The sequence below is a fragment of the Phoxinus phoxinus genome (genome assembly GCF_949152265.1).
Source record: "Phoxinus phoxinus genome assembly, chromosome: 1".
Taxonomy (NCBI): Eukaryota; Metazoa; Chordata; class Actinopteri; order Cypriniformes; family Leuciscidae; genus Phoxinus; species Phoxinus phoxinus.
This window is the reverse complement of record NC_136876.1, coordinates 26,487,696-26,501,955: the sequence shown is the minus strand read 5'-3', so window position 1 is coordinate 26,501,955 and position 14,260 is coordinate 26,487,696. Positions and strand designations below refer to the sequence as shown.

General features: G+C 39.1%; 1 protein-coding gene across 4 annotated transcripts in view; it reads right to left on the bottom strand.

The window, feature by feature from the left end:
• Positions 1-1,936: 1,936 nt before the first annotated feature.
• The window catches only part of cacna1ia (calcium voltage-gated channel subunit alpha1 Ia), a 107,028-nt gene continuing 94,704 nt past the window's right edge, over positions 1,937-14,260 (bottom strand). The window contains exons 31-35 of one of the 4 annotated variants that reach the window (XM_079629342.1): positions 11,828-11,974; positions 9,576-9,713; positions 5,673-5,841; positions 4,485-4,720; positions 1,937-3,558 (exon numbers count right to left, since the gene is read on the bottom strand). In XM_079629342.1, the coding sequence (XP_079485468.1) occupies positions 2,959-3,558; positions 4,485-4,720; positions 5,673-5,841; positions 9,576-9,713; positions 11,828-11,974 (1,290 nt within the window). In that variant the 3' untranslated portion in view covers positions 1,937-2,958. The remainder of the gene's footprint in view (positions 3,559-4,484; positions 4,721-5,672; positions 5,842-9,575; positions 9,714-11,827; positions 11,975-14,260) is intronic. The other 3 variants (XM_079629344.1, XM_079629343.1, XM_079629345.1) reach the window with 3 other exon arrangements.

The window sequence follows — 14,260 nt, the reverse complement described above, 5'->3', positions numbered from 1 at the left end:
CATCGAATTTCCCTCATCAAAACGCTTCATAATCACATACGCATGGTTTTCTAGCTCCACTCCGGGTTTTTTGCATTTCTCCTGGAGAGAAATCCAGCTTCTGCAACTCAATTTTGGTCTCAGACCACTTTCAGTCTACACTGCTCACATACTCTGGTCTGGAATGCCGCAAACACAGACAAGCGAATTCATACAAACACTGAAATATCAGCACTCTGCACAGCCAATCAGGTTCAAGAACTAACTGTTCAATAAGGGATCTAAGCTACAGTAGCACAGAAGACAGTTTGAGGCCAAACTACATATGACCACAGAAGTCTAATGAGAAATTGTTAATAATCTCATTAATAAAACAGGGAAATTATGTTTTACATTAATACAGATTCAGGAAGACCTCAGGATGGGCGAAAAAAAATGATAAAACTTACAAGCCTCAACCATTCTAAAATGCATGTATCATTGTCATTGGTCATAGCACACATGCAATTCGATATATAAAAGGATATGTACATATGTTCAACCCAGTGACAAGACACATTGAGTTTTGTACAAAATCTCACCCATCACTCGAGACCATTTAACATCACACATACATACACTTTTCCAAAACCTTATATATGCATTTGTCCTTCAATGCATTGTCAGATTTTTCTTTAAGCTACATACACTTTTAAACTATACAACGATGGTAATACATTAACTCTTGGTCTACCTGTTACTCTTACAACACTTGCCACCGCTCGTGTTCTGCTATAATGGTGATGCACTGACGCAAGCTTATTAGAGCATTAAATGCAAAGTCAAATCAAATGAACATTAACATTTAACATACAGCCCTCTTTTTTTTTCAGCTATCTGTCTGCCTGAGGAAACAGAGCGTTCAGTAGTGGTATTTTCCAAGGTCCTGAGTTCGAAATGACTTCATATGTTCATCTGAACCATTGGCAATCCATCTATTCTCAACGATCGAATGGTTATGTATGTGATCAGCCCTCACGACGTGCAGGTATTGTTACTTAGGCTAGTAAACTAGGGTAAATACTATACTTGAAGAAGAAAAAAAAGACATTGACATCATTTTGTTTACTTGGGGCACACAAAGCTACTGTTTATTGCTGTAGTGTCAGACTAACCTTTGAAGTCTTGCACACTATTAGCAAAAATTGTCTTGTGAGATCCAAGAACACCTTGGAAACCAAGTAAGCCCTTTGTTATTGTGGATTAAACTTTAATGCTTAAGTGTTTCTTATTTCAAAAGGGTGGCTTCATGAATGGAATTGGCAAGATTAAAATGACAATCCCACGCTTGGGTCCTGACTAAACCACAACACAACTGATGTAATGTACAGAGACCCCGACATCATGGATGGACAGTCACTATGAATCAAGTGTCAATGAAGTTCATCAACAGGTCAAGTCTAATAGTGATATTCACCGAATATTATAAAAGAAAACTCACCAGGGGAGCAAAACACTACGGCAGACTAAACTAAGATATTTGAAGCGTCATACCTACAGTTGCTCCATTTGTACATGAATACAGTGACAAGTCTATAAGCTAGATGAAATAAAGAGCAAACAAGTGCAATTTTTTTTTAAAGAGGAGGAATAATAAATAAGAGGTGCCCTACTGCAGTCCAGTAAGCATGCTAAAGAAAATTCATGTGTAAATAATTGATTCAGTTGCAAATCCAATCAACCTAGTTTTGTCAAAATGAAAGCTAAAAATCACCGTATTGTGTTTTCTTCATCTGCCATGAAGACATGCCATCCAAGGACCAAAATAAAGCAAAGGCTCTTGAAGAAGCATTTAAATCCCATGGTCTATTCATCATCCTTTGCGTCTGGCTGTATTCAACCTCCAAAACATCCAAGAGTTCAGGTAATCCACAGTCTAAAATCCCCCCCCCCCCCCCCCACCCCTTTTTTTGTTTGGATCTTTTCACCCCGGCATACAAAGAGTCCCCTCCACCCAACCAAAATTATAAAAATGGAAGCCACTTGCAGAGAATAAAGTCACATAGAGAAATGTTTTTGGGTTGTGGGGAGGACAAAAGTGACCACAACGATGCGAGTCACCCATTCCTTGATCCAGAGCATATCAATAAAAAAATATCTGAGTAAAAACCTCACTCCTTTCATCCAGCATTGACATCTTCAGTAATAGTTACATTGAACTTCTTTGTAAAGAGACTCCGTCATGCAGAGGGCTGTTCTTTGTCCTTATGTCCATATTTTCTTCATCTCCTAATGCAAAAGGTAGGAGATTACATATTTCTACATTTGCCCTTTAAATAAATATACAGACAATAATTTAAACAAATTTTAATAAATAAATCAATCAAATGACAGACAGATTGACAGACAGTCTGACTTCCTTTCATTTAGTTTGGTCCCTCTCTAAAACGAAAGCTTTGCTTCAGGCTGACGGTGGATTTTTTTTTTATATCCTTAAATATATAGAATACAGACAGACAGAAACAAACAGAATGACAAATGAACAGATAACCTGTAAAAAGTATACTGAAAGTGTATACTTAACTGCATTAAATCTTTAAACACAGCATACCCTCTTATAGAGAAGAAATCTCCTTTACTGTATCTTTTCGGTTTCTCTATATATACTTATGTATTTCAAGAAAACTCATAGCATTCCAGCATTTGGAAAGCTCTACGTGTACAGTACGTTGTTTCCTGACCTGATCCTTCAGGCAGCTGATAGAACTTTCTCTGTAGTCATGCACGGAGGGGCCAAACTGCTTCTCTCTCCATCCAGTTTCTCTACAGTCCTGTCGGACGTTTACCACGAGCAAATACAAAATGGTAACAGGTCACAAATGAAAACAGGGAGTTAGAGAGAAAAAGACTTTGAGATGGAATGCCACGTCAAACTGCTCCCTGAAAAAAAAACAGAGATCGAGTACTGGGCTTTAGAAATAACTAACTCTAGGTAGAGTTTCATCTATTTTTTCTAGAGCCCAGGATTGTTATTTGGCTTGTACTTTCCGCGTCTTTTCCATGTGCTGGCTCCAACTGCCTCTCTCTTCCTCCTTCCTTCCTTTCTTTCCAGGGGCTTGTGATATTATCCAGTGGCTCTTTTGAAAACACCTTTTCTTGGGTTGTGAGAGTTCCCTGGTCTAAGCTGCCCGTGCTGCTGCACTTTTTCACAGATGGGGACGCTAGAGAGCTCGGCAGAAGCAGTGACGTGAGCGAGAGGCTGCTCGGCGACTCCGAGAGCTGCTGGCTGTCACAAGTCTGGTTAGAGCCGCACCGTACCATCCCCACATCCTCATCAGAGCCTTGCTGAGTGCTTCCAGCACGGATGTTCTTTTCACAGTTGCTCCTGCTGCGCTGGTGACCCCTCGTTGTTTGGAGGTTCTGGGGGGCTGGAGGACTGGGTCTCAGGGTCTCTGTCGAGAAACTGGCGCGCTCGTTGAGGAGGGTGTCCAGCAGGGGCTGGGGGGTGGATAAGATGAAACTGAGCCCTTCTTCCATGGTGGTCGGTAGACTACCCTCTGAGCTGCCCGTAGCCAGGGAGGAATCACTGTGAGATGGATACTGAGGACAGAAGGGCCAAATATTTTAGCAACGAATTGATAACAAGATGTATAAGATGTAGATATGCATAAGCCCATACAGTGTTCAAATTCTGTCAAAGCTCTTGTTGGGTTGCCCTCATAAGAAAAGTGACCTAACTATATAAAAATAGGGGAAACCAGCACTTTTGCTTGTCTTAAAGCTGCCGTCGGCAACATTTTTTTGATCAAATTCAGTGAAATTGACACTATAATCCGACAGAACAACATAAATAAGGTGGTTTTAGAAAAAAAAGAGCTTCTAACTTCACTTGGAGCGTGTTATTTTGTTTTGCAAAAATCCACCGCTCCCGGATCATCGGGTCTAATCAGCGCAGGGGGGTGTGAGATCTGACTGTCAATCACAGGTCGTGCACAAATCACAGCATCACATGCACACGACACGCCTGAAGATCGCCTGAAGATTGTGCGAAGCATGATGGCAGAGAGAAAATCTAATAACAAGCTTCCAATTCCTCGGTTATTGCTATCTATGGATAGATTAGCCAGGGCAGCCTACCTCCGAGTCTATGGTGTTGATCGATGCTGAAGAGACGGACGCGTTCACAGAAAATCAGGTACACACACACTGACGATGGGCGGGTGCTCGTTCGTAGTGGGGGAGGGGCATGAGAGTTGTAAACATTCAAAATTTTGTCTAAGTCCACTCAATCTGCCAGACTTGCCGACGGCAGCTTTAACTATACCATATCTTGAATTTTGGGCTCAAGTTAATGGGCAAACACCCAAGACAAATAACTAACAATGTCAAATGTATTGTCGTGTTTTTATGTTTCTAGTTTTCTAGTTTCAATGAAACACCAGGGGCCCCCCCAGAATATTTTTTGGGGAGTTATAGGAGGTCCTGGAGCCCCCCAGCCTCGCCCCATTTAAACACTGAGTACATACCTGTGTGGTGAGCAGCCTGGTGTTTGCTCCAGGAGAGCGTAGAGATGCCCATGAGGCTGGGGAAGTTAGACGGAGCCCTCTTGGTTTGTGTCCCGGTCGGCCTCTTGAGGGTGCAGGGAGGACCGCGGCAGCTGGGTGGAAGAATTCAGCTGGGAGACGAATAAGAGTGTTAGAGTGGCTTGAACCTTCGGAAACCTCTGGGTACTCTTGATTACTGCTGCTACATGGAACTCCACCTGCACACAAATTCAGTTACTGAATTTTAATTGAAATTAAATTGAGGTAGCAAATAGGATGCAGAAGGGCAATTTGAGTTTGAATTTACAGATGTAGAATTAAAATGAATAAATCACACAATGATGTCACAAATACTCAGTTCTATTATTCAAGCACCCAATAGTGATGTGAAACACGTTTTACATGTCTAAAGCATAAAATAATAAATAAACTTAATCAACTCACCTTTTTACATAAACCATGAAAAACCATAAAACATACATTTTGCCCCTTTATGAAACCCTCGGCAGACAGTTCTTAGCATGTCGGACATGCCCGAAAAACTGTTCTCAGTTCAGTGTACTGTTGAACTAACTGAAACGCTGAATGAGTTGGCAAAAAACGTCATCCTAGGATCATATACTCTAAAAAAGTTGACTAAAAAGAACCGGTTCAAAAGAACAATTTGTTCGCGAACCAGACATCAATATTATGTAGTGGGCTTTGAAAATCATACACAATGATGAAAGAATGAGGTTTGTAGCTCCTTGCATTGCTAAAATGCTAAACAATCTTTAGTTGCATTGACAATAATTTTTAAGTTCATTAGATGAACAAAAGTTTTTAGCTGCTATCTGAGTTTTTGACTGACAAATTTACTGTAATTCTTTTAAGTTAGGTCAACTTGTTTAGGTGTTCAATTAAAATTCAAACTCTTAGCATAGCAGGAAGGAAGCAAACAGCACAACAGTTTTCTTGCTTTGTTCTCCAGTATTACTCCTGCAGTTTACATTTACGCATTTGGCAGACACTTTTATCCAAAGCGACTTACATTGCATTTCAAGGTACACATTTACATTCTTATCAGTTCTTGCTTTCCCTGGGAATCGAACCCATGACCTTGGCGTTGCAAGCGCCAACGCTGTGCTGAGCTACAGGAAAGCATGCAGTACTGTGAAGGTGCCGCATTACCTATGCTGTGACGAGCAGGTGTGTTGTGATGTGGACTTTGAGAACCGCCTCCATGCGTTTCTGCCCCATCCTCTGCCCCGGAGCTGTGAACCTGAGAGGGTCGCCGTAACCTGCTGTGACCTCTCCCCCCTGGTTCTTCTGAGGTTAGACACTCATCACAGCCCCTTTCCTGAGCAAAAACATTAGCATGAGCTTTCAGTATCCTGGGAGGCTTTAGGACTCTAATATGCTAACATCTTGCTTTCATGATGGAAGCAAGTCTTTTACTCTTTCAGTTTCTCTGTATCCAGGGCTTCTTTCTATAACAGTAAACGAGATTAAGGGATAGTTCACTTTAAAATGAAAATTAGCCCATGATTTACCCACCCTCAACCCATTCTAGTTGTATATGACTTTCTTCTTTCAGATGAATACAATCAGAGTTATATAAAAAAATATCCTGGCTCTTCCAAGTTTTATAATGGCAGTGGATGGCAACCAACGGATTAGATTGTGCATCCATCCATCATAAACGAACTCCAAAGGGCTCCTGTGGGTTAATAAAGGCCTTCTGAAGAAAAATATTCATATTTAACATGTTACAAAGTAAAATTCGAGCTTCCGGCCAAACGACCATATGCAGTCAACTTGCGCAACTCATGACGTCAGAAGTAGCGTAGTGCGTCATGACGTGGCGTAAATATCAGCAGTACGTCGCATTGTACAGTCCCACAATGCTTTAAATGCTCCATCATTATTCCTGTGCCAAAGTCCTCAAAGATCACCTGCCTCAATGACTTCAGACCAGTTGCCCTAACATCTGTGGTAATGAAAGCATTTGAACGGATTATTCTGGCATACCTGAAATCCTGCACTTCCTTGCTGATGGACTCATATCAATTCGCCTACCAAGCCAACCGGTCCGTTGAGGATGCAATCAGCATAGCACTCCACCATACCTGGCAACATCTTGAATCACCAAACACCTATACACGCATCCTGTTCATAGACTTTAGTTCCGCTTTTAACACTATTAACCCATTTAAACTCTTTACCACACTCTTGGACATGAACATTGACCCAGCCCTATGCCACTGGATAAGGAACTTCCTGTGGAATAGATCACAGAGGGTGAGGGTTAATAACATAACCTCACACCCTCTCATCCTCAATACAGAAGCTCCTCAGGGCTGTGTTCTTTCCCCTTGGCTCGTTTCCCTTTATACAGCATACTTTACATCTACGGACACTTCAGTGAAAACAATAAAGAATGCGGACGACACAACCATTGTAGGTCTCATCTCAGACAATGATGAAACACAGTATCGCATGGTGGTGGACCAAGCTGTAAATTGATGTTCGAACAATGACCTTCAGCTCAACACAGCCAAAACCCAGGAACTCATTGTTGACTTTAGACGTAGGCCATTTCCCAAAACACCCATACAAATAAATGGCAATTCAATCACCATCACTGACTCCTTTAAGTTCCTAGGAACACACATTAGTAATAACCTGAAGTGGACGACTAACACTAATCAAATAATTGCAAAAGCTCAACAAAGACTTTATTTCCTCAGGCAGCTTAAAAAACACCGGATCAAACATCAGTTCCTTGTTCTGTTCTATTACGCTATCACCGAGTCCATCATTACATCTTCAATAACAGTATGGTATGGTAGCACAGATAGCCAAACAAAGAAAAAACTACAGCAGATTGTCAATAAAGCATCCAAGACCATAGGGAAACCACTGCCTTCAGTTGATTCCCTCTATACACATCGGACTGTAAAGCGGGCAAAGAAAATAATCTCCGACCCCACACATCCAGCGAACCACCTCGTTCAGCTCCTTCCCTCAGGCAGGCGCTACAGGTCACTCTCTACCAAGACCAAACGCTTCACAAATAGCTTTTTCCCCATAGCCATCAGGACTCTGAACTCCTCTCTTTAGTTTAGTTTGTCCACTCATACACTACGCATGGTTATTTACCCACTCCACTGTATCTTGTATTGTTACATGTTGTGAAATGTATTGTCTATTTGTTGTTTGTAATGTATGATGATGTAGAGCTTTAACATACTGTACCGAAAACAAATTCCACCGGCATTGTCGTGTGGCTAAATAAACAATCTAATCTAATTACTCACATAAGTTGCGCTTTAGACTTAAGTGGAATCCGTATGTTCGTTTGGCCCGGAAGCTACTTATTTTACTTGATAAAGTTTTGAAAATTAATATATTTTTTAAAACAAACTCGTTTTGCTTCAGAAGGCCTTAATTAAACCCCTAGAGCCGTTGGGAGTTTGTTTATGATGGATGGATGCACATTTTTGAACTTCAATCTGTTGGTTGCCATCCACTGCCATTATAAAACTTGGAGCCAGGATATTTTTTAATTATAACTTCGATTGTATTCGTCTGAAAGAAGAATGTCATACACACCTAGGATGGGCTAATTTTCATTTGAAAGTGAACTACTCCTTTAAGGAGCGATTAGGCTCTGCTGGATCACCTGAGCCATCTGCCCCACATATTGTCCTGTACAGTGTTTCTCTAACAAATAGATAGAGATGTTTAAAGTCTGCAGAAGAACTACGCTGGTTGAGCAGCAGAGCTACATGCCCCATGAGACTGCAGGATTTGGACTAACAGCTTATAGTTATTTGATTACTTCAATCCAATTAGTGCAAGTCTGGTCATTGTAACTGATTATATTCAATTAAAGGATCATAGTTTGGGATGTAATGGATTACAGCAGTTTTATATCTGTCAGATAGAGGTAGTTCATTTCCAAGGGGCATTAAAATAAAACCTTTTTCTTCAACAACCAGCTTGGACCAGATCTAATATATGATTGATGCTCTGGGGAATATGAGCTATGATACAATATATATACCGTTACAGTATATATACACTGCCATTCAAAAGTTTGGGATCTGTACGATTTTTTAAGGTTTTAAAAGATGTCTCTTATGCTCACCAGGGCTGCATTTATTTGATTAAAAATACAAAAAATAACAACAACAAAAACCCAGTAATATTTGGTAAATATTACAAGTTTAAAATAACAGTTTTCTATTTGAATATATTTTAAAATGTAATTTATTCCAGTGATGCAAAGCTGCATTTTCAACATCATTACTCCAGTATCACATGTTTATATATATATAAACCACAAATAATTTAATAACATTGTAAATCTACACTACCATTTAAAAGTTTTTTTTCAAGAAATTCATACTTTAGTTTTAATTAGCAAGGACGCATTACACTGATCAAAATTGCCATCAAAGACATTTATTATTTCTATTTCAAATAAAATTCTTATAAAAGAATCTTGAATGAAAAAATCACATAAATATTAAGCCGACAACTGTTTTCAACAATTATAATATTAAGTAAATCATCATATTATAACGATTTCTGAAGGATCATGTGACACTGAAGACTGGAGTAATGATGCTAATAATTCAGCTTTGCCATCACAGAAATAAATTATATTTTAAAATAGATTAAAATAGCAAACTCTTATTATAAATTGTAATACTATTTTACAATATTACTGTTTTACTGTATTTTTGATAAATACAGCCTTGGTGAGCAGAAGATACTTCCTTTAAAAGCATTAAATAATCTTTCTGATTCAGAACTTTTGACTGGTGGTGTATATATCTTAAAATGCATGTTTTAATGATTATTTTTTATTTAGACAAAATAGTGCAACAGTTTAATATGAACCATTATCAGTTATTGGCCATAACATGAACATAATTAGTGGCTTTAGGATATTAGCAAGAATCCTAATAATAGTGCATCCCTTTTTAAAAAGATTTGAATATTTTAAATTGTAAGTGTGGATACTGAGATAATTAAGGGGGCGAAGCATTGTGACACAATCATCTTTCTGAGAGAAAAGTTCACCTTGCCCTCCTTGGCAGCCATCTGGTACACGCTCTGCTCATCCAGGCTGAGGTCATCAGGCAGTGCTGGTGAGGATGACTTATCTGAAAGCTGCTCCGACCTCAGAGACGCCTGCTCCAGTTCAGCCATGTGGATCTGCTGTGGACCAGAATTTATAGCAATGAGAATTGAGAGGGGATTTAATCATTAAAATCCTTTCATAGTATTTGAATTTCTGTGTCAGACCAATGAATAGAGTTTGCAGATTGTGGTGATTTTTGAGTAATAAAACTGCCAAAAGAGACTTTGAATTGATATGGAGAGCATGGTTCATGGTCTGAAATCGTGATGACTTTTCAAAGAAGAAATTTGGGTAATTCAAGAAGAGAGATGTTTAGAGTCAAAACAGAGTGAGTGAGAGAGAAGAGCTTGCAAATCAGAGATGTATGGAGAGCAGATAAAAGGCGATGGAAACAGACTGATGGACTGACATTGTTGGCAGCCTGGCAGAATGACAGGTGTGGAGGTTACCCATTGAATTACTTCTTTCCTGAACTAACCCTATCCTGTCTGTCACTGTGATGGGACACAAGCATTGGGATACTTTGTGTGTGTACATCAAATGATGTACTGTAGTACACGTAAAACCATCCATCCATCCATCCACATCCAATGTGCAAACCTTAAAGACTAATTTCAAACATTTGGTGAGGCCAAACATTCAAACTTTACTTTCAAAAAAAAAATTACAGTCATTTGAATTTCAATTTATTTGAATTATACTTCTTTAAATTAACATTGCATCGTGTTTGCTAAGACAATTCAAATTCAGAAAATGTCATTTAAATTTTGAAATAAATACGGAAGGGTTTCGATGTAGGTTGGTCTAACTTTTTTTTCCTGCCATTGACAGACTTTTCCATAATTTCGAACACAACGCTTCCCCACCATTGACAGAAATTTCTGGCAATCCATAGCCGTGTTTCCAATTAGGCAAAATTAGGCAAATTAGTCCAGTGACGTAGGACTGCGCACGACTTTCCAGTTCCCGCTGGATTTGGTCCTCCGCATATACAGGTGAAACTCGAAAATGTTTAATATCATGCAAAAGTTAATTTATTTCAGTAATTCAACTTAAAAGGTGAAACTAATATATTATATAGACTCATTACATGCAAAGTGAGATATTTCATGACATATATTTTATGTAAGCCATAATCATCAAAATTATAATAAATAAAGGCTTGAAATATCTCACTTTGCATGTTATGAGTAAATATAATATATTAGTTTCACCTTTTAAGTTGAATTACTGAAATAAATGAACTTTTGCACGATATTCAAATTTTTCGTGTTTCACCTTAATAAAGCCTGAACCTTGTCGTCAGTCCATCGGCTGTATTTTTTTAAACCCCATTGTTGATTCGAATAGTAAACAACTCTTAAAGGTGATGATACACAGGTCAACTTTCAGGGCAATGTTGCTAAGCGATTGTTGCTTGGGCACTTTCCCACTGAGAATGGGCAACAAATTTCTATCTGGATAATTTACATCGCAGGTGTGACTTTCTGAGGAGGACATTTTTACCCAGAACTTCATTTAGACCCTGGTCCGTGCAGTTGAAACACACCGAGTACCACCCCAAAGTCCCTAGGGAAAGTTCCTGCATTGGAAACACGGCTCATGTTTTCAATGTTATATGGTAGGGGGGCTCAATTGTGCATCTTCTGAAAAAGTACAGAATCTCCAGATCAAAACACAGCCGAAGAAGAAGCAGAAACAAGTGACAGAAGCATTGCTTAAGCAAATGTAAAATAACACGATCCTCAAACAGCATATAAATCAAAACTGCCAACCGTTGCTGAATGAAATGTCGACCCAGGAAGGGTTAACTGTGAAGCTTTGGGGGTGTTGATGGACTCAATCTACTCTCTCTATATATATATATATTGATCACCGTTCTGAATCCGCCCAGAGCGTGGTCTTTGACAACAACGTGATTTTCTCAGGTTTTTGTTTAAAATGTTGCTTTTCTAAATGAAACTTACCCATATTCAAGTGTTGATAAAAAAAAAAAAAAAAGTGCATGAAGCTGGATTTTTTGTTTGTTCGTGTGTTTAAAAGCAGAGGCTCTGTTCTCTCTTTTGATATACTGCATGTTCAGATATTTATACAACAAAATATTCTGGGGGCCATGCAATTCTGTGAAAATGATCAAAAATACTGGCATGTGCATTTGCAACACTGACAAATCTCTAGTGTGAAGCCGTACCTCTTGCGGATGAGTCCTGCAATCTTTGCAGACGGGTGGAGAGGAGTAATGATGGAAGACAGAGCCAGAGAGGTTGTCAATCATCAGCATCTCTCCTTCAAATGAATCTTTGATAAGCAAAGACACACTGTCCAGCCACAAGTTCTCCTGCGATACAAACACACATCACCAGAGTTATTAACAATTACTCACACACTGAGAAAATGTAGGGCCATAGACTGGGGGTTTGAAGATCTGGGAACGCTTTCCCAAAATCTATGATGAGGGGGGTACAGTGCACGACTCAGTATGAATAACAACTGTAATTCTATAACATTTGGATGACTTAAAATATATCAAATAGGGATGCACAATAATACAATTCTGGATACAATAACCTGATAATGTTATGGCTGATAAATGGCTATAGTAAAATTCTTTCAAACTTTACCTAAATCATTTTTAAAATAAAACACTAAAAAGAAGAATCAATAATTTGAAATACATGACATCACAACATTATAATGTACAGAATAAAAAGTGGATATCAAAATTTAAGATTTGCTATATATAACATTTAATAGTGACTAAATTATTAGCATTTTTAATGCTAATAATTTAGGTTTTAATTTTAATTTAGGTTTTAAGGTTTTCATTTTATATGAGTATTAAATTAAGGAAAAATTAATCGAAATGTACATATAGGGGAAATAAGCATGCACAATTAAATCCAATATCAATAAAAAAAATTAAGTACTAAATAATAATAAACAAATAAATACTCTAATATCGGTCGATAGCCATCACGGTGCCGTGCATCCATAATAGCACACATTGAGATGGTCCTTGTACTATGAAGTAGAACATAAAACCCACCTGCACACACACACACACACACACACACACACACACACACACACACACACACACACACACACACACACACACACACACACACACACACACACACACACACACACACACACACACACACACACACACACACACACACACACACACACACACACACACACACACGCACACATGCACACACACACACACACACACACACACACTAATGAGAGGGTAGGGTCAGAGAAAGGGTCTCCTTCACTGTCACAGGGATGGTCTTAATGATGGCGTTTGATAGGAGCCTTACAGCTGCAGAGCTTCAAAGAGCAGCTGTGCAGAGGGCTAAACCTGCACACATACACACAAACACACACACTCACACTTGTAGCCGCTAAGCAAAAAACCTTTGTGGGGAAAAAAAGTTAATTCAAAGCGATAAAAGTTTGAAAACACGTCTGGGGCACCTCAAAAGTTTTTGAAATTTGGCTAAACTTGAGGGCTGTAAACAAACAAAAACATTTCACCTGCATCAATCAACGTCTGCTTTAGCTTCCTTCATAAAAGCCACATCACTCAATTATAATATCAAGATAAAGAAAATTTTGTGCAAGTACGATTCCACAACAAAATACGTTTTGGGGAGAAAGAATAGAGATCTGACAATTCTACATTTAATCCACCCAACAGAGCAATTTAGAAAGCAGTCAACTAAAGGATCAATCTAACACAATCATAATGTGGCGTTACCTAATGACAATCATTTATTTCCCCAGGTAATTGCACTCTTTGCGTCACTGCCAGCTAGTTGGAGCCAAATGCTTTTGATTTCCTACGCAAATAAACAATTAAGTTAAAATGACTGAATGAAAATTGATTAGGCCGGCCTGCCTGCTAATTCTGAGAGCTCTTGCTTATAAGCAACAGGCAACCTCTTATGCACAACAAACGGTCTAACAAAAGCCCTAACAGTACAATAAGAGCTGTTACAAACACCAACAAACAGTAAAGCCGTAACGTTCACCTCAGCAGCTCTAATGAGAGTTAGACTGCAAGACTTCACACCTGGCCTGACACCAACTCACAGGCTGTTATTATCCCCTGAAGATTAGCACCTAGCAGTGCATTGTGTTAGAGGATCACATACACCTCTGTAGTCCAGAGGTTTAACCAATTTATGGTTCTAGCCATGACCCACAAAGATAATGGCCATGCAGCTCGGGTTTGTTTGCGCCAATGCACAGGTCGACACGGTCACGGCCTGTAGTGTGAGAACAATCTTTTTCAATATGGTTCTGAGCACAAGCGCCACATTTATGGGTGTTACAGTCTCACCTGTGCAGCAGACGAGGGTCATAATTCGTATCAGCCGGATGGAACGGGGAAATGTATAATTGTCAAGGATGTAGTTTTAATGTTATTTCAGCATATGGGTGTCTCGGAATATGGCTCAGAGCTCATCAAATCACCTGTCTCCATAAATCTGAGCATAAGAGATTGTACACCTCTAAACCATCTTTTAATGAGCATTCTGGCAGCTTCCCGGTGACAAATCATTTAACACATGGCACAAACAGGTGTGAATTCAATGAAAAGCAGCATCTA